The following is a 22,011-nucleotide window of genomic DNA, read 5'->3' on the forward strand; positions in this document are numbered from 1 at the left end:
AATCGTGGAACGACACATCGGTGTGTAAAAAACAGGAATTAGCGGTGCTTTCCCTGGGCAAAAAAAGGACTTTTAATGGTGGTTGCAACCACTGCTAAATGTCCTTTTTATTTTAAAGTGTGCGCCACTGATCGTGCAAGCGTTAAACAATGTTATGGGTTATATATATATATATATATATATATATATATATATATATATATATATATATATATATATATATATATATATATATATATATATATAATATAATATGTAAACTGAGCCTCCACTAACCGAGCTTGCTATGTTTGTGCTCGACTCATTTACTTAAACAAACTGGCTCGTAGCATGGCTCGCCGAGATCAAATCATGAGCAGAGCCGAACAGCAAGCTGCTCGTCTCGTTTTCCATCCCTAATGCCTGGTGTAGATAAAGGTTATGACATCAATTCACAACTTTTTTTTTTTGAAAGGCAAGCTGAGGTTAGGTAGTCCCCTACCAGTTATACAAAGATACCATTGGGATTTGAACTTGCAATGTCCCAACACAAGGTGCCGTGCACTAGCTGTTCCTACCAGACAAGCACCGTTGGTATCATCAATTCACAATTTTGTTTCAAGTCAGAAGTTCAAATTTTGGAACTTTAGACATCAATTACTAAGGTAATTGACCCCAAAAGCAGAAAAAAAAGACACTATCCTTAACTAGAGGAAAACTGTAAGTCAACTTTGTTTTAGCTTGTAATAGTGCTGTCAATGGGTCGGGTCTGGACTGCACAGAGGTTGATGTACCAGGCAATGCGCCAAATCTGTGTCGAGGAAATCTTAGAGAGGTAAAATCTTGCGAGTTAAGACAAATTACAATAAATTTAAAAAATAATGCTTTTCCCCAATCTTGAGAAAATACCAACTGTATTAAAAATAAAAATACATGATCATAAAGAAAACTATAAAAAATACTTTAAAAAGTGCTTATATTACGTTATTATTGCAATAAAATCGTGATAATTTAAAATAGATGGTATTCTGAAGATATTGCAAATTCTTTGGATAATATATTGCCGATATTCATCAAATGAGTGCCAGGTTAAAGTGGGCTCTTTTCTGCTGAAAATAATTGGATCTCAAGTCAAACTTAAACCTGGTTTATGAACACCCACCAAAAGCGCTTATAACTGGACCAGAGTGGATTCATCCAATGACGTTTCTTTTTATATAACAAATTTTAGGGCAGGTTTGTTTCATTCCTATGGAAGAGAAAGACTTATGGGAATGAGCACAGATTTCTAAAAAAATCTTGCGCGCTCAGCCTTCTTATGAGAATGCCTTAACAGAAAGGAAAGTATGAAAGGATTTGCATATGAAAAGTAACAAGTGGTAGAAAAAACTGGAGTCAAATTATACCAGTATAGCACTTTCCTGCCATGATGCCTTAATGTTTGTTTCACTCATGATGGTAAAGGAAAAGGGATGCAAGCTCAACATTTTCCCATGAAAATTGCATGAAACAAAAAGAGAGACATGGCGAATGACGTTATGAGTCGAACCAGCAATTTGGCCTCTCATGCTTGCAAGTCAGGTTCTTAAATCATTATCGTTGTACCTCGCCACCTTGTGCCTTTTTTCAGACAGTAAAAAAAGACAATGGCAAGTTCAACAGACTAAAAGAAAGGTAAGAGTGTCACCACGCGATGTCTACGAGTCTGTGCATTTCAGGCCTACCCGTTACACAGCGAGCTCAAACATGTCAAATAAAAGATCCCAAGCCTGTTCAGCAGATTCAACTATTGTGGGTGCCAAACTCCACACCCAAACCTTGGTTTTTCTGCAATACTGCATGGAATCACCAGCAATGTCTAGGACAATTCTGTGACAAAAGTCACAACAGAAACAAGGCAGGAGACGCGTGTGCACCAGCCATAACCATGACTCTCCCTCTCATCCTCATAGCAAGTGAGTTTTATAATCAGATTTCTGAAACTTTTCAAAGCAGATATCTCAAGATTATGAGAAAAAGAGTGAGCAATACACAAAAATAACCACAAAGCTTGAAAACCAGAGAACTTGGTCAAGGCCATATTTCACAGTTAGTTTGATGAACAATTTACTATGAAGTATCAGAGCTTTAAGTTGTCCGACTTCTCCATCCTTCTCTTCCAAACACTACAAAAGTTGCTCGGATATGAAATCCACTTACCAAAAAACTTTGTTGGTTCTACCTGCCATCATAAATTAAGAGACAATCAACCAACAGCCAACTTTGAAGGAAAAATCGCTAGCCACTTGACACCCGCTAATTTATGTTCCTTCTTTTGAAGGGAAAGAGAGGCAAAGAAATCCACAGTACCACTAAGGAACAAAGCACAATAATAAAGAATACAAAATACAGAATTTATCATAAACAATCAGATCAGGTGCTGTGAATTGCATACACCAATTAATAGCGAGAAATAGTTCAATATGTTACAATTGCTCCTTTCTCTGTGCTCTATATTATTGTCCATTCTATGTCAAAAGAAAAGAAGAATTCTTGCCTACTCCCTTTAAATGGCGTTTAGTATCCCAGCTCCAAGCATCTTTCAATCGGCCCAGTTTTATCCTCAAGGTAATTTCATTGGTAAATTTATGACAAACAGAACCCCTGCAAAAGCTGAATCAGTCATCTGACAATGAAACATCATAGTGCCCCTCGGACTCTAGAAGAAAAATCAATAGCATTTTTTATAGTTTATTCCTGATTCAGAACCACCTTTATATTTAATGAGCTAAACACCAGTAGCATAAGAACAGATGCTTGGATCACCTTTTACAAGATGCGCCCACCTTTACTTTTGTGGACACTGTGTAAGGAAATGAGGATCTTTCACAAACGCACAAATGCTTGCAATAGGTGTCTATTGAAGACACTACAATCATAACCCACAAAAAGGCATAAATGGAATAACACAAAAGATAAAATAATAAACTTTATTTCATTCACATGCATAAAAAACATGGTTAAAAAGGAGAGGGGATCATCCGTATTTATATACAAGGAGAGAATGGGAGAGAAGAGCTCTAAAGGAGATCATAGAGAGTAGTTGGAGCTAGTCCAGAGCTCTATTTGTAGTCGTTTAGTCAAGATCTAGTTGGATCTTGGCTAGTTTAAAGTCTAGTTCAAATCGAACTAGACAAAAATAAAAAATACAAAATAAATAAATAAATAAATTATTATATTATTATATTATATATAATTATATTTTTTATTTTTAACACTCCCTCTCAAACTTACACTACAATGAGCAAAAGTTTGTTTAAGAGCAAATGATATCTAGGAGCAGCGAAAGGTTTGGTGAAGAAATCCGCTAATTAATATTCTGATGTAACATCGGCAGATCAATAGTTCGACGTAGATAGTCCTCTCTGACATAGTGACAATACATTTCAATATGTTCGGTACGTTCATGAAATGTTAGGTTGTTGTCAATATAGATCACACTCTTGTTGTCAGACGTGCGTGAAGCTTGTGTCACTTCAACTCCCATATGAGTCTGAACCAAACTTACCTCTATTGTCATAATGGCCATGGTGCGCGGTATTCAACTTTGGTAGACGAAAGAGAGGCCTTCTGCTGCTTTTTGCATCACCACGAAATCAAGGATTCACCTAAAAAGACACAAAAAACAGTGGTTGAGTGCCTTTTATTGGGATCACCTCACCAATCAGCATCAGTATAAGCAATTAAATCTAATTAAGATAAATCAAACAAGAATAAACTCTAATGAGATGGATAACATTCACTATACATGCAAGAACACGGTATAAATCAAGTAGAACACCAAACCACCCACACAAGGGTCTAACAAATTTGATATTTCATAGAAGCACCCAAAAATGAGTTAAGTTTACAATGCCTAAGAAGGCATATTTATAATACAAGAGGAGTCACATGGGGGCAACCCCATATGGCTGTTGGGGCTGCACCCAACGGTCACACAGCTCCAACAACTATATGGAATTGTCCCTATCACAAAAAGTGAAAAAAAAGAAAAAGAAAAAGGTCAAAACCAAAAACAAAATAAAGTGCAAAAATATAATGTAAAAAATAAAATAAAGTGGGCAGACGCCCATGGAATAAAAGGACCGAAATACCCCTGATGGGTATTTCGATTTACAGTGAAGTATATACACATATTCTTATATGTATATGTATATATATATATACATATAAGAATATGTATATTTTAATACCCCCCTCAAACTCATGGTACAACAACCGAGAGTTTGCCAAGTAGGAAGTGAAATCTGGGTGACGATAGCACTTTGGTGAAGAAATCCATGAGTTGATACTCTGATGGAACATAAGGCAATGTGATAGTCTTTCGTAGGAATTCTTCACGAACGTACAATTCATCTCAATGTGTTTCGTCCTCTCATGAAATGTATGATTGCTTGTAATATATACAGCGCTTTTGTTGTCACAAAACAATTTTGAAGGTTTTGCAGTATGAACCCCCCCAGTCTTCAAGAAGTTGTCTCAACCATACTAACTCAAAAGTAGTGGTCGTCATGGCACGATACTCGGCTTCAGTGGAGGAGAGAGACACTTTCTGCTACTTTTTGCATCGCCATGAAATGAGTCACCTACAAATACACGTAAATCAGTGGTTGAGCGTCTATCATTAACATAATACACAATGACTTCTAGGGATGAGGAGGATGATAAAACAAGCCAAGGTTAATAGACTTTTTAATATATCTAACAATTCTCATTACAACGCTCATATGCACTGTAGTGGGAGGATGCTGAAATTGACTAGCAGAATTAATAGCATGAGATATATATCAAGATGGGTTATAGAAAGATAAGACAAAGCCCCAATCGTTTGTCTGTGGGGTGTTAGATCTTGCAAGGGCTCTCCATCATCTATCTTCATTTTGGCATTTATGACTCCCGGAGTATCGATCAATTTTTCATCCAAGAGTCATAATCTTTCAATGATCTCCGTTGCATATTTAGTCTGTGACAAAAAATAACCTTGATGTGAGTAAGCAACTTCTATTACAAAAATAGCATAAAAACCAAGATTTGTCATATCAAAGTTGGCTTTAAGCACATCTTTGATATGTTCAACTTCTTGCTTATCATTTCATGTGATTATCGTATCATCTACGTACAGTAGTAGAATCATCATCCTTACATCAAAAAACTTAACAAACAATGTAGTATCAGTAAAGCAAGATTTAAAATGAAGTTGTGTCATCACATCACTGAACATATAATACCAAGCTTTTGGAGCGTGTTTTAAGCCATACAAAGCCTTACATAATCAGAGAGTTTTCCCACATGTTAAAGTCAGGTCAGGTGGTGGATCCATGTACACTTCCTCATCCATGCTACCATATCGATGCTATAGCAATGAGAGTTCTAACAGTAGTCATGCGAGCAATTGGGGCAAACATCTCTTCATAGTCTATCACATATTCTTGATTGTATCTTTTGGCCACTAACCTAACTTTATATCTTTCTAATGTTCCATCGTGTTTGGTCTTTACTTTGTACACCCATCTGCATCCTATAGTTTTTCTTCATTTAAGTAATGTTTGGATCTCCCAAATTTTTGCTTTTTCTAATGCTTCTAACTCATCGTTCATGGCCTTGACCCATTCTTAACGATGTTTAGCTTCATGATATGATTGAGGTTCATGATACGAGTGAATAACCATTAGACAAGATATATACCTTAGTTCAAAGGGCTCATATGATACAAATCTACTAGGAGCCTTTGAAATTCTTATGGATTTCCTAAGGTTGGGAGAGACTCTTTCTTGGCTTTGAGAGTATCTTTCTAAAGCACATGATGGGTGATCTTCGGTACGTCGAGCATAAGTTTGTAAATTATTGTGAGATAGGTCTTCACTTTCAAGACTCCTACTCGCATTCTTATTTACCTCACGTATGTCTTGGCTCTCATGAGGATTTTCACACTTATCATTGACTAGGTTAGAGAGGAACGAATAATCACAACTCTCTTGGATATTTTCTTTCCTAAAACCATTTTCATTTTCAAGAAATGTAGCATTTCGATAAACATACAATTTGTCTCTTTCAAGGTCATAACACCTATATCCATTTTGGTTTTCGGCATAGCCCAAAAACACACAAGGAATGGCTTTAGGGGAGAGTTTATCATTTTTGTTGGTAAGAACAAAGCATTTGCACCCAAAGACCCTCAACCTTTTGTAATCGGGAGATGTTTTATAAAGTTTTTCAATAGGAGAGATATTTTCAATATTTTTTGAAGGCATTCTATTTATCAAATAGACTGTCGTAAGAGCGGCTTCAGCCCAAAAAACTTTTGAAACATTTCTAGACACTATGAGTGTTCTAGTGATCTCAATAATGTGTTTATGCTTTCTTTCGGCAAGTCCATTTTGTTGAGGGATGTATGAACATGATTTTTAATGTATAATCTATTTAAACCAAAATAATTTTCAAATTCTTTTGACACAAATTCTCCCCCCAAATCAGTTCTAAAGATTTGAATATTGGTTTTGAATTGATTTTTTATATAGCTATGAACTATGTCACATAGGTGCGGGTGCGGGTGCGGGTGCGGATGCGGATGCGGATGCGACGATGCGGCACTTTAAAAAAACTTGGGTGCAGGGGTGCGGGGAGGATATATATATAATTTTTAACAGTTTTAAGTTAACACTACGTGTATTTGTGTGCGTTTATGTATTTATATATATAATATAGATAAAAAATGGAGTTGATTAGGGTTAACTGAATCTACTTTTGGATAGAAATGGACCTCAGTGCGGTTGACTTCACCTAACACAAAGGAAGTTGTGTCCAAGTGTCGCACCCGCCTGGGTGCGAGTGCAGTGCCCTGTTAGATGAGTCTGTGTGACATAGGCTATGAAATTTTTTAAAATACTCAAATACTTCGGATTTGTGTTTTAAAAAGAATATCCAGGAGTATCTACTATAATCGTCTACAAACACAACATAATAGGAAATGCCTCCTTTGGATACGACCGGTGCGAGTCCCCATACATCCAAATGCATTAATTCAAATGGATTCTTAGTTATAAGGTGCCTTTTTTCAAAAGGTAGAGACTTCATTTTGCCAAGAATGCAATCTTCACATACAAAAAATTTTTCTTTACAATTTGAAAGAAATGAAAACAATTGTAATTTGGTCACACTAGGATGTCTTAGTCTTTTGTGCCAAATTTCTATATCTTTCTTTTTCACAAAATTACAAGAAAGTTATTTTGGTAATTCGAGATTGTACATGACATAGAAATCTCCTCTTCTATGGCCTCGCCCAATCGACTTCCCGGACTGGAGATCCTGTATTAGACAATCATTAGATGAAAAAACTATTTTGCAACCATAGTCCGCAATTTGAGAGATCAATAAAAGATTTAAATTTAGTTTTGGTACTACTCCAATATTTGGTACGTGAAAGATAGGTGTTTTTCGATAAATAACATGACTTTTGATTTTTAAAGATGTGTCATCGGCGGTTGAGACACAAGAATCATTTGAATTAAACTTGCATTTGGTTAATATGGACTCATTAGGAGTAATATGAAAAGATGCATCGGAGTCTAGGATCCAAGAAGTCTTACCATAGTTGTCGCTTGTAGATATAGCCGCTCCCGAATAAGAAGCTTGAGTTTTAAGCATGGGTTGCAACGCCTCCATTAGTTGAGCCAAAGATAAGGAACTGATGCATTTGGAGTCGTCCACTTCACTTCTTTCAACCAAAGCCACTATTTTGTCTTCTTTATAATCCTCCTTATTTCATTTGGGACAAAAAGGTTTGATGTGTCACGGCTCATAGCAATGATAGCAAATAATTTTTTTGCCTTTTTTAGAATCATGATCACCCCTCTTTTCATAGTTGTTGGGGTTTCTACCATTCTCATTTCTTACAAAATGAAGTGGTTTATAACTCTCGGTGTGATTTTTAGGCTTTGACATGGCAAGCTCGGATTCTTCAGCCTTAGAAGTGGACGGCCTCTTCAATTTATTCTCTTCCATGGTTAATTCTTCAAGTGTTTCAACTATGGAAGGGACTCCTCCTCTATGAAGAAGAGCGGATTTAGTCCCTTCAAATTCGAGCCTAAGCCCATTTATGAATTGATAGAAATGCACGCTTTGATTTGATTTTCACGAAGCTCAACATCTTGTGGACAATGCCACTTTGGCCCAAGAAGAGTCAATTCATCCTAAGAGAGAGAGTGCATTGTAATATTCCCTTATGCTCATCTCCCCTTGAGTCATGGTCCTCACTTTATTTTGGACGTTTTATATATACGCAATATCCTTAAGACTATACATGTCTTTAAGGTATTTTCATGTGTCACTAGCGAAGTCAAATTTCGCCAAGCTAGAGCACTTATGGATGTCCACACTATTGATGAGCCATTCAATAATTTTGCAATGACCCATTCTCCATTCTTTCCATTTTTTTTCATATTCGGAAACAACCTTGGTCATTTCTTCTCCTTGAAGAGCAACCTCCTTTCCATTCTCAATTTTTGTAAGGATGAGTTTAGGCTCCTTTTCGGTACCATCAACCAACCCCCAAAGTCCCTTTTCCCAAATTTTATGTTTTACTATGGATGCCCACATCACATAGTTAGTGTCATTTAGGCGTACGAGAATGGGAACTATCACTTTCCTCTCACTCTCCATTTATGAGAAGAGAAAGAGGAAAAGAAAAAAGAAGAATGAAAAGGGAAGAGAATGAGAGAGAATACAATACAAGACTTTTGGAGATGGCTCACTTCTCGATGCACCAATCAGAATTTGAATGTATTTTGCCAAGTCCACGGTCCTCCTCTTGATCACAATCTTTCTTCTACCAAACGCCCTCTGGAACACCAAAGCTTTGATACCATGTAATGAGATGGATAAAATCCACTATACATGCAAGAACACGGTTTCAATCAAGAGCACACCTTGAAGAAGTGACAAATGGACAAACTTGATGAAGTCTACGAAGACATATTGTGTAATGGGTTTCTTTTTTTGTAATTTCAAACTAACAGTGAGTTCCAGTAAGTTTGAAGCGGGGTGTTAATATTAAATGTATCATTTTGTATATATATACATAGGTATATATGTGTATTGATTATTTATGTATACGTATATATATTTCTACATACGTACAATATATATATATATTGGGGACTAAGTCAAACAAGTTGACTTAGTCCCAACGGCTAGAAATTCTAGTCGTTGGAGTTGGAACCTAGTCAAACTTGTTTGACTAGCTCCCAACGGCTAGAATTCTAGTCATTGGGAGGCTTCTCCTTGGCTACTTTTCCCTACTTTCTCCTCTTCTCTATAAACTCTATAAATAAAGGTTGTCTTTGAATGTGTAAGGTGAGAGAGTGATGGGTAGTATTAGGGTTTTTTATTATTTTTCGTTGAGTGTATTGTAGTAAGGCTTGAATGTAATTTTATTTGTTTACTTCTTTTTAATGTCCATTATGAATAAAATTATCTTTTTACATTTTGATATATGTCTTTCAATTCTTAAGTTTTGTAAAATATTTTTAAGTCTTGGAGATCATTTTGGAGTGCATTGGAATTCGCACCATTTCATGACAAAAACAAAGAGAAAGAAAAAAATTTTGAAATTAAAAAGAGTAGAATATATTATGGTTCAACATTATTAGCAACCGACAATGAAATGTAAGTTGTTGATAGTGGAAAGACAATTACAGTTGGTCTAATGGATCAGTTTGTGTTTTTAAGAAAAAAAAATAAAAGAATGATGTGTGTTGTGCTATAAGTAGAGTTTTTTATGCAAATGATTTAGCTTTCAACCTTTGTAATAGTCTATATTTTAACCCTATGTTAAAAAGCAGTCACAATCGAGGATTCAAGTCACCTATTTATCATGAGATGAAGACATGAATACTGAAAGATGAAATGGAACACACACATCAATTGTTAAAGGAATTCAAAAAATCATGGCCTAAGGTTGGTTGTAATATCATGGTTGATGGTTGGCTTGATGGAAAGCGAAAAAACTTAATTAAATTTTTTGTTAATAATTCATCTGGAACAATGTTTTTAAAATCCTTGAATGTCAACTCAAGGGAAAAAACGTCTAAAAATCTTTGTAAATTATTTGAAGAAGTTGTGAAAGAGGTTGGTGAAGAAAATGTTGTGTAAATGATCACAAATAATGCACCAAACTATGTATTTGTTGGGAACATCTTACAAAAAGATAAATCACTTTATCGGATGTCATTGTGATGCACATTTTTTGAATCTAATGCTTAAAAATATTGACAAAATAAACATTTTTAAGAATACAATAGAAAATGCAAAATGTATCACAAGATACATATATAATCATGCATGGGTGCTCAATTTGATAAGAAAGCATATAAATAAGAATTTTTTATGTCCTACAATTACACATTTTGCAACATCATATCTCGCTCTCCATAGCATTGCATGTCATAAGAAAGAGTGGTAGGTTATGCTCTTATCTCAAAAATTTTGATCAAGTTATTACTTTAAAAGGCCTGAAGCTAAAAAGGTACAATTGGATGTAAAAAATATGGTTTTGGTTTTTGCTGCCGAATCCAATAGATATCTAAAAGAACATATTTTGGTATGAGCTTTTCACCATCCCAGTCTGAATTCAAATTAGAATCCGTTTAAGCAACATTAATTAGTTGAATCTAGCATTGGCCACAACCAATCAAAAATATGAACTATTTGCATCCACGAATATAGCAAGGCACGCCCGATGCTATTTTTATCTGGAAAAGAGAGCAACCAACAAAATCATTTCCTTGGCATATTCAAGGATTGTATCTCCCCTTCCAAAATCCAAACAGAGGAAACCAAATCCCCAGAGATGATGGCAACACCGTAATAATCCAAAAAGTAGGGCCAAACATATATCCCCCTTCAGTAATACCACATAAGTAATCCACATAGGAGCAAAAGAGAGAGAGAGAAGGCCAAGGAGTGAGGAAGAAGGAAGAAAAAGAAGAAGAATAAGGTGAACGGAAAAAGCTTGGCCATGCTCAAGCAACTAATCTTTGACCTCCATCTTCACATCCTTTGGGAGCTCTACGACGTCGACTTAAGGCCCTCACCAACAATGGACCCTTCTTCCTCCTTTTCTTGTCCCAATCCAAAAAGGCAAGTCATTTTCTTATATTGTTGGCATTTTTTTATCTAATTGTTTGGTTGGCTCTTCTCTTTTTTTGGTTTCTTTTGGTTGGTGTTCTTTTGTGTTGCAGAAACTTTAATGGTGGTGTTTTGGATGATTCATGGTTACCCACTAAGCTAGGATAAGTTGGGATTTTGTATCTTACTTCATAATGTAATATCCTAATTTATCTAGATTTTTGTAGATAAGTTAGAGCATCCTAACTCCACGTAAGTTGGCATCTGAATGATTCATATATGTGAAATACCTTTTTAGCTTCAGGTTTTTTAAAGTAATGAGTTATCAAAATTTTGGATATAAGAACATAATCATCAATTCTTTCTTATGACATGCAATGTTATGGAGGGTGAGATATGATGTTGCAAAACGTGTAAGTGCAGGATGTAGAAGCTCATTTTTATCTATATGTTTTTTTATCAAGTTGGAGCACCCATGCATGATTATATATGTATCTTGTGGTACATTTTGCATTTTCTATTGTAATCTTAAAAATACTCATTTTGTCAATATCTTCAAGCATTAGATGCAAACAATGTACAATACATGATGTCCAATAAAGTGGTTTATCTTTTTGCAATATGTTCCCAACAATTACATAGTAAGAAGCATTATTTGTGATGGTTTGCACCACATTTTCTTCACAAACCTCTTTCACAACATCTTCAAATAATTTGCAAATATTTTCAATTGTCTTTTTCATTGAGATGACAACTAAGGACTTCAAGAACATTGTTTCAGATGAGCTACTAACAAGAAAATTAATTAGGTTTCTCCCCTTCCCATCAACCATGATGCTACAACATCTTTCATTATCCATGTCCTGATCTCATGATAAGAAGGTGACTGGAATCCTCGATCACAGCTCGTGACTGCTTTCAACATAAGGCCAAAATATTGATTATTACAAAGGTTGAAAGCTAAAGCATTTGCATAAAAAAATTACCTATAGCACAACATACATCATTCATCTCTTTTTTCTTAAAAGCACTATTGATTGTAGATTGTCGTACTTCTTTGCTCACAAACTGATCCATTAGACCAACTGTAGTTGTCTTCCCACTGTCAACAACTTTCATTTCATCATCGGTTGATGATGATATTGAACCATAATATATTCTAATCTCAATTTCAAATAATTTTCCTTTCCCCTTATTTTAACCTCCTTATACTCTTGTAAAAGCCTATGGAAGAAGTTTATAAATTCATCGCTAACATTAAGATAAGGTTGAACTCTATGCCTTATGCTAGCCAAATAATGTTTTAACCTTGCAACCCCATAATTCGTCACTTTTGAACAATATTTGCATTGTATTTTCCCTATAAAGCTCTTGTCATTAGTGGGATTCGAAACTTTACTTTCATGTTCTCATATCGGGTCTTTAGGTGTCATTTTTTTAACTAAAAAAAGCATTAAATTGAAAATATATCAAATTTAATAAACAATCTTCAAGAAAACAACAATAACTAGCAAGAATCACTCTTCAACATAATGTTATATACCACACATAGTTATGCATAGTAAATACATTTACATAACACAAATATCATGCTACTCATATAAAGCACAAATAAGCAATAAATCAATGAATTACTAAATCAATATATACAATTAATTAATTAATAATATATATGTGTAATTAATTAATTAATTGTATATAAAAAAGTAATTTTCTGATGAAGAATAAGAAGATTAGCAGAGGAAGAAGATGAAGGATAAGATCGGCAGAAGGAAGAAGAATAAGAAGAAAATTGACATAGGAAGAAGAAGGAGGAGAAGAATAAGAAGATCGATCGAGGAAGAAGGAGAGGGAGGAGGTAGAGGAGAAGAACCGAAGAAGAAAAAGATAGGCAAAGGAAGAAGAAGAATGAGGAGGAGGAGAACAGAAGATCGGTAGAGGAAAGAGAAGAAGATCGGTAGAGGAAGGAGAAGAAGATCGGCAAAAGAAGGAGAAGAAGAAGATGAGCAGAGGAAGAAGAACATAAGAAGAAGAAGAGCTGAAGGAGAAGATCGACAGAAGAAGTAAAAGAACAAAAGAAGAAGATCTTCTTCTTCTTCTTTTGTTCTTCCTTTGCTGATCTTCTTATTCCTCTAACGAGAGAGAGAGAGGGGGGGGAGTGCCCTATGGGGACTCCCTCTTTTTCTTTTAAAAAGAGGTAAAGAACGAGGCAAGGCCCATGAGGCGCACAACTCATGGTGCCTTTCTTACCAATAGTGTGTCTCGAGGCATCAAAGGCTGCGACTCAAGGCACGCTTTTAACAACACTGATTACACTTCTATGAAAGAAATCTGACTTTCAAAATTTGAAGTTTAATCAAGTCTACTATGGCCAAAAAGTGAAACTTTAAAAGCTTCTAAATTGAGACCTCACCATGTTAACAAGCCCCTGATCAATCTAATGAGTCCCAGACTAATTTGTTTTGTTAAGGGGTTCAGATCTAATTAAGACCTGCATGTCTACATATGTGGCACCATTATTTGTACATCTTAAGTGCTTAACAAAGCAGATCTGAAGCCACATCTCAAGTTTAAACTGCTGAAACTCAAGCATGGTTCAGAAAGTTAAACAGCTTCAGAATTGAGCCCTCAACATGTTGACTAGGTGTCCACCGCTCTATCCACTTCACTGATAGACATGGTCTAATTCTAACTTTAAACAATTATACCATACAAAATCACTTCAACCGACACATGTTTTAGGTAAATTTTACAATTGCCAGTTATTTTTGAAGGCCTGCAACATGCTAAACCCAAATTCTTAGTCATGCATCCTAACTAACTGCAACTAAGAACCCCTAAGAAAATGTCAATGCAAATGCACTACTTCTTTGGATGTTGGTTTCAGACAAACATACATTATAATGGTGATCTAGTACGCGCACAATTTATTGCTGCGGTAAACCAAGTTGGTTTAGAAAGTCAGAGCGTCAGACCATGATCATCTTTTGTTCCCATGTAACATCTTGGATATGTGATTCCTTTACAAATATTTTCTTTGTCAATCCTGGCAGTAACATCACGTAGAAATTTAACAAAAAACGATGTGATCGCAGACCAAATTAAGATGCAATTCCCCTCCAGTAAGCATCATATATCAGATGGATCACATAAATTACATGATCACTTGATACGGGCATTTAGGAACCACGGATCACATAAATTGCATGTTCATGTGATACCGGCATTTACCGGTTCACAAAGTCAGATCAAAGCGTTCAAAGGCCATCTTAACCTCGCCAGATGCTACCCCTAAATCGTAGATTAGCTGACCATTAATATCATCATCCCCTCAGAACAATACAACTAAGATGAACAACAATACAATCGGATCAAAACCAAAAGACCTTGAACAAACCACATCAACTAACAATACAAATAAAAACAATAACTAATCGACTCATCACCGATCGATCGAATCCACTAAATTACACGAAAAGCACTTGATCAAGTCATCAAAACGCCGAAATCACAGAAACAAACAAGGAGTTCGGGAGATCGGTCACGGATCGGATCATACGAACCCTGCCTAACCAGATCCGACAATGATGTTGTTGATCGGGATGAAGATCAGCTTGACGAAGAAACCGACGAAACCCATGACGACGAACCCGATCGCCGTCCGGAAGGCGACCTTCGTGAATTCTGAACCAGAGACGGCAAAAAAACACCAAGAAAAGGAGGATCTCAGCATAATCGCACGGGAAAAGAGCGGGAGAAACGGATCAATTCCCAACGAAGAAAAAAAGGAAAAGGAAATATCAGATCGAGAAAAAGACTTGAACCTTTCCGATCAGGCTTGTGGCATCTCTTCACGAGGCGAACGCTGTCCTTGGCGAACTCCCTCAGGGGATCGACGACGGAGTCCACGGCATCCATTCTCAGAAGAGAAAAATATCAAACCCTAACCCTACAATTCCACAGAGAGAGAGAGAGTTTTCTATCAAGACGAAAGTGACCAGAGATAGTTTGTTCATATGTTACAATTATGCCACCTCAGCTCAGTCTAGACGTCAAGGAAGACCAAAACCATATCAAACGGGTCAGTTGTTATCGGAAATCCCAACCGAATCCGAATCCGAATCCGAACCCGTTTAGTCGGATTCAGACTCCCTGGAGCCAAAGGAGCCGAGCGTCGGCTGTTCGGGCTCGGCTCATTAAGGGTGCATCCCTGCTCGGAGCTCACTCTCGTGAGCTCGTCAAAAGTCGAGCCGAGCCGAGCTGAGTTCGAGCTGGCTCATTTTTTTTAATTATTTTTTGTGTTTTAACTTTTTAGAGCTTGATAATATAGAAAATATATGTATAACATGTATAAAATATATATAATATGTATATTATGTATATAATATATAATATATGTATAAAATATGCAATATATAAGACGAGTGTATATGAGCCGAGCTTGGCATGTTCGTGCTCGGCTCATTTACCTATACGAGCTGGCTTGGCTCGCCAAGATCAATTTTCGAGCCAAAAAGCAAACTGCTTGTCTCGTTTCTCGGCCATAGATTCATTTGGCAAAATCAGATCTGACAAATAATCAGATCCAGATTCGGTATTGAGTTTTTGCATTCGAATTCCACGTGTACTTTAAGCAGGTTGGATCCAGATTCGTTTTAGCTGATCCCATCAAACTCTGAATCCGATTAGGTTGGAGACAGTAATGCCTAGATCCAGCCCGACTATGAACTATTTACATTCCTAAGCCCAGGTCAGATATGCATCAGATTGTGATTAATCAGATTACTTAGATCCTAATCCATCCCAAATCTGACCCGATTCTAACCACTGGACACTATTTGTTCTGAATCCAACCTGGACTTGGATATATGCAAATTTGATTCGAGATATGAGCCAGATCGGATTCAAACCGAGTTCGGAACTCCAACCAATTTACATCCGTAGTCTGAGCCATGGACTTCCAGTTTTGCAGATGGTAGTTTTAGCTACCTCGGTTCTGGATCTGATTTGGTTGGATCTTACTTTAGGCATTTGTATCTAGAAATAATGTCAATTCGGATCAGATGTCCAACCAACTCAATCCATTCACACCCCTGGCTCGACCAGACCTTTTTTCGCATTTAGTGAACTGTCCAGGTTTCACCTCTAGTTCCGATGGATAACTCATTGATGTTTCAAGCCTAAATGGGTCTGACCTAATTTTAACCCGGATATATGGTTATATACTCAATTGGTTCTAGTTCCAGATCCAACAAGAGTTGACCCACAAATGTTATAAGAGCGATCCAGTTAGTAGGCTGCCAATTGGTAATGAGGCATTAGTAGTGAGATTAGCCCAGCTTGGGAGCGCCTTTAGGGCATGTTTGAAAGTGAGAAATTTTAACTGTCATAGGAAAAGAAAGTTTTGCTTATGAAAAGTTTAGATAACTTTTCTAAATGAAAAGTTTTCTCTTGTTTATGTAGCATGAGAGAATTTTTTCCTTCTCTCCCCTGCTCCCTCTCTCCCTCTTCCATTCTTCTCTCTCTCACGGTGATCACTGGTGGCATAGTGGTCGAATGAAACGAAAGCCGGCGGCATAGTGACCGGATCACAGACAGCGATCTCCTCAACAGTGATCTACATATTAAGTTTAGTAAAAACTGATCTTTAGAACATATTTTTGTGACATATATGTTGGATTTTACAATGGTTGAAAACCAGCCTCCTACAATGTGCTAATTTTCAAATATCAAAAAAATACATTTTTTTTACATTAAAAAAACTATAGTTTAAGAGCCAATTCTTACTATTTTGACCATGCTGAACACATTCATGAGGTCAGATTGGTCAAAACAACCTCTTTCTGTGAGTTTCAACTAAGGGGTTTGTTACCCACGGGCATAGCAAATGCTATCCCATATTTAGCAATCCATGTTTCTATTTCAAAACCTCCAAAGGCATCCTTTGCCATAAGGTTCGAAGCTGAGTGTATTCCTTGGTGATCGCAGAGGACCTTAAGGGTTCTATTAACCTTCGCCTACTAACGCGAAGGGTGAGTAGGTGACTTCCCCTTGGCTAAAAAAAAAATTGAAGCTTATATGCACAACATACGAAAGCACAACTTCTTTCTTCCATAGATACTTGGCTGGAATTGACGAACACCCAATACCAATATTAATGTATATTCGTGTTGAATAGAAACATAAATGGGGTGTGGCCGAGCGGTAAGGCAACGGGTTTTGGTCCCATTACTCGGAGGTTTGAATCCTTCTGTCCAAGATCAATTCCATCTTAACAAATATTATTTGTTCTCTTTACTTTAATAATCTCAATAATCTTCTATTTAATTAAGAGGTTTATGTTGGATACAACATAATCGTAATCCATTTTTTATTTCTGGCTTTTCATTTCTAGTTTGGTTTTTAATGGTTCTTTTCTGGATTATACTTTACCTTTCTATTATGTTTCCTACGCATGGAATCCACTTTCAATGATTGACACACCTATAAAAAATCCATGATTGTGGTATAGGCGAGATGAGAGCATAGACATAGATCCATTGAGAAGAATTTTTTTTTTATTTAACTTCAAATTTGATTATTCAGCACATGTCCGTACTTTTCATATTGAAGTTAGTCAAAAGAAGAGACTTAATGCTTAAATCTATGAAATTCTTATTCCGGTATGATCCATTCTGAGTCAAAATGTGAAATAAATCTCTTGTATCTTCTAACTTCTAATTGATGGTAAAACAGATTGGTAATCATATCTCATTTAATAATTATCCCAATTGCCAACTCATTTTTATTTAGATTCTATCTAATAGGGTTTTTCGATTCTAATAAAGGTTCGGATTCATGGTAGTTATTCCATGAATGGGATTTGAGTTTCTAAGACTAGACTAAAATTAAAAATGGGAATAAAAAACAAAACGGATCTGGACCTATTTTGTTTTGCACTTATATGTATCTAGTATCGGTATAGCACGCAGCTTATACAGCTTATAAGAAAGAAGATCCTTTTATTGGTTTACCGGGTATGTATGATTTATAATCCAGATGGAATGTTTTTAGATATGCGATGATCAACAGTGGAAGGTATCAATTGCAATGTATGTGGCTATTCCTAATTTCATTAACCAACAATCAAGTTCAATACAAAATAGATGCATTGTATCCAAATTTTTTGCATCAGGTTCTAGTTCTAATGAACTAATGAATAACAGAATTGTAAATCAATGTATCAATTGGTAGGAGAATCATAGATTTCATTTATTGACTTTATGAAAGGACTCTAGAAGCAAAAAAGCAGAATCTGCCAAAAATAAAGTGTCTTCCTTTTGTATTGTTATTGTTATATTTCAGTAAGAACAAACAACAACAATGTTTTCATTTCAGTGAAAATTTTCTGTGATGCCTTAGAATATCCACGATTGCCAACGGTATATATAACATAACCCGATGGATACCGAAAGATCATACTGCTTTGATTCTGATTTTCTCAATCAAATGAAAGAATGAATGGAAGATGTTCACTTTACCTTGTCCTTTTTTTATTTTATTCATTTTTTATATAATTAATTATATATTAATATTAATTTATTATTATGTTTGATCTCATGAACAAAGAAATGAAATTAGTTTTAGATTTTGTTTCTCGTCCCATTTATCTGGTTTAAACAACTGATGATTTAAGGAAAAGAAAGATAAAATTTAGTTTAATGTTATTTTGATGATCAAATTTATGTCTAGGAGTTATCTGCAATTACAGGTACTTGTTGTGATTGCACAGACTTGCTAATTGATTTAGAGATCAAATTAAGTCTTTACGGGAGAATTGCTTTCCAGCAATGATGACAAAGTATGAGATTTTTTTTATGTGAAACCATTTTTCATTTTTAATGAATCTTTGTTACTCGATGAAGTTCGAGATTAGTGAATCTATCATTTACCATCAAATCACTTTGGCCCTTTCTGGTTCATTGGAATAGCTTAGTCAGTTACTAACTCATTTTTTTTGGGTATTGGAAATCTAATTAAAAATCTTTAGTTAGTCATTCGAGCAATAATTGGTTCATTTCATTCATGACTGATCATCATAAATGATCAGGTAGTTAACTAACTTGTTGTTTATTTATCTTTCTTATAGATGATGAAATAAATGTATTTCATTCATACACTAGAATGAAACCGGAGTCAAACTGGATACTTATTAGATATGCATATGTGTCCGCAAAGAATATAACAAAATAGAGTAAAAGATCAATAAAAAATATAGAATACTATTCCATTAATTGAACCAATGACTTTTCATGATTTAATTCCATATTGAATCAATCCCATACCGATTCTGAATTATAGGAATGCTTGTTATGGTAAAACTTTGTTTGAAACAATGTGGTAGAAGGCAATGTGTGACTTGAATATCATGATCGGCTGTGGATTTTGATATCCATTATCTTCAATGAAGATGCTCTTGGCTCGACATATTTTGTTCCATTTCACTATTACTCTACGATATTGGGTTGTAATGTAAATGGTACACGATGGAGCTCAAGAATAAATGATTATCAGAGGTAGGATCTAGGGTTAGTGCCAATCAATAATTTGGAACGACTTCATAAGTATATCTTCGATATAGAAAAGGTCAAATTGGGTCGAGTTTCAAATCCAAATGTTTGTTGTAATTGGTGAAACTATTTTGATTATAAAGAAGTATATCATAGGATAATTAATTGAATCGTTCGTATGATTCTTCGGCGTAAAGAAAGAAATAGCCAAAAGGTATGTTGTTGTCGTTCTGGAAGATTAAAGATCACTGAAGTAATGCCTAAAGCTAATGATTAAAAAGTAAGTGATTCCAAAACAAGAAAGCACCATTTTCAATTATTCTCAATCAAGTGGATTGGATCAAAATAAGAAATGGAAATATATTCCAGATGAGACAAAAAGAGGTTATAGACTGCTCAGGAAATATTTATTTAAAGATTTTTTTTTCCTTTGAGAATTACCCAACTTGAGTTATGAGGATGAATGATATTTCTTTTCTTATTCTTAGGAAGGAAGAATGAAAAAAGATGACTCAATTTAATTCATGATTTCATGGATCCGTTTGCTATCAGTTTATATCCATAAATAGGGATGGCAGTGGGGTGGGGCAGGACGGGGGACAAGGTCTCCACCCCCGCCCCGCCTCAAGATTTTATCCTCCACCTACACCCCGCCTCCCTGGCAGGGATGGATTTTATCCTCCACCCCCGCCTTCATCCCCGGTTCAAACGGGGATGAGGCGGGGTGGGGCGAGGCGGGGATATTGCGGGGAAAAGTGGTCGGGGCGGGGTTGGGACGGGGATGAGGCGGGGATCGGGGCGGGGCGGGGAAAAGTGCACGTCCATCCCCGCCTCCACCCCCGGACGGGGATGGATTTTAACCTTCGTCCCCGCCTCCATCCCCGTTTCATACCCTTCATCCCCAGTCCAAACAGGGCGAGGCGGGGCCCCGCTTTCCCTCGGTCCACTGCCATCCCTATCCATAAAATTAAATCATTCTTTCTTGAGTCGTGTGAGGAGAAAGCTTCATATACATTTATAGGGTGAAGGGGTTGCCCATCCATCTATCCCAAAGAGCCACCTATCGAATCATTGCAATTGATGTTAGATCCCAAAGAGAGGGGGGAGATATTAGAAAAGTAGGCTTTTATGATCCAATAAAGAGTCAAACTTGTTTAAATGTTCTTGCTATTCTATATTTGCTTGAAAAAGGAGCTCAACCCATGGAACTCCGAGCTAATCAAACAAAATGAAACTAATGAAATCAAAAGATGGCCACCATCGGTATAGTAACAAGTTATAGTTTCGTGTAATTGTTTCTTCGCCACTCTCTTGCTATATTCATGCATATTCACTATTGTTCCTATATGATTCCAGATAATGTAACAACAAAGGATTACAAAGAATTTCTTTGTCTTTTTTTTATATGAGGGATAAAAAAAGATTATATGTAATAACTAAAATCCATGAAATTATGGGATTACCATTAATCAGGTGGTTTTCCTTGGGACTCCCTCAACTCAAGAAACAAGAGGTCATTCTTGGGGCCTCCAATGAATAAAGACGAGATTCTTGTTGACCTACTTCTTCTTTACTTTACTTCATTTTCATTTCTTGTAGTGCCAATCTAACACAACGCCTAATGTATATTTAGTTTATTTGTTGTATTTTGTTTTATTTGATTTGTTTTTCCAATATTTTGTTTATATTGACAATGGTGTCTTGAATGAATAGAATACAATAGAATTCGATCCTAGATAAATAGATATATTTTTGAAGTCTAATAGGTTTGGTCTTTTACTTTATTCAAAGGATTGGTTTGACGGATCGTCCGTGACATAGGAAGTATTTTTTTATTTACTAAAGCTATACTTATCTGTGAATCTACTCTTCTGTATTGTATATATTTTTCGATAATCATATTTTCTTCTAAACTTGCTCTTATTCTTATGTTAGTTCAATGTTTTGACTGGACTGGTTCTGATAATTAAATCTCTTTATTTTTATTCTGGTCGTATCTATACATCATATTTATCCTTATCTGGGTTGCTAACTCAACGTTAGAGTACTAGGCTTTTAAGTTCAACTATGATCTTTTACACATTTAGATGAAGCAGATTTGTCCATACCATCGGTAGAGTTTGTAAGACCACAATTGATCCTAAAAGGGAAGGGAATAAATAGAAAAAATTGCATGTCATGTCAATGAATAACTCTGAGAATACTTCATTCTTATCGAGTCATATCAGATCGGTAAAAAATGTCCTCTTGATTCTTACGGTTCCAAATTCATTAGTTGGGTCGAGTGAATAAATGGATAGAGCTATATAGCTCCAATTAT

At 35.9% G+C, this 22,011-nt stretch overlaps 1 protein-coding gene across 1 annotated transcript; it reads right to left on the reverse strand.

The window, feature by feature from the left end:
* Positions 1 to 1,928: 1,928 nt before the first annotated feature.
* On the reverse strand, positions 1,929 to 15,179 carry LOC149833441 (protein transport protein Sec61 subunit gamma). Its single transcript, XM_090015127.1, has 3 exons — positions 14,967 to 15,179; positions 14,706 to 14,826; positions 1,929 to 2,200 (listed from the first exon to the last, which is right to left on the reverse strand). The coding sequence occupies exons 1-2, from the start codon at positions 15,058 to 15,060 to the stop codon at positions 14,711 to 14,713; spliced, it is 210 nt and encodes a 69-aa protein (XP_089871253.1). The 5' UTR covers positions 15,061 to 15,179; the 3' UTR covers positions 1,929 to 2,200; positions 14,706 to 14,710.
* Positions 15,180 to 22,011: the final 6,832 nt, after the last annotated feature.

This window comes from Nuphar pumila, chromosome 7, assembly GCF_984573655.1.
Source record: "Nuphar pumila chromosome 7, dmNupPumi1.hap1.1, whole genome shotgun sequence".
NCBI lineage: Eukaryota > Viridiplantae > Streptophyta > Magnoliopsida > Nymphaeales > Nymphaeaceae > Nuphar > Nuphar pumila.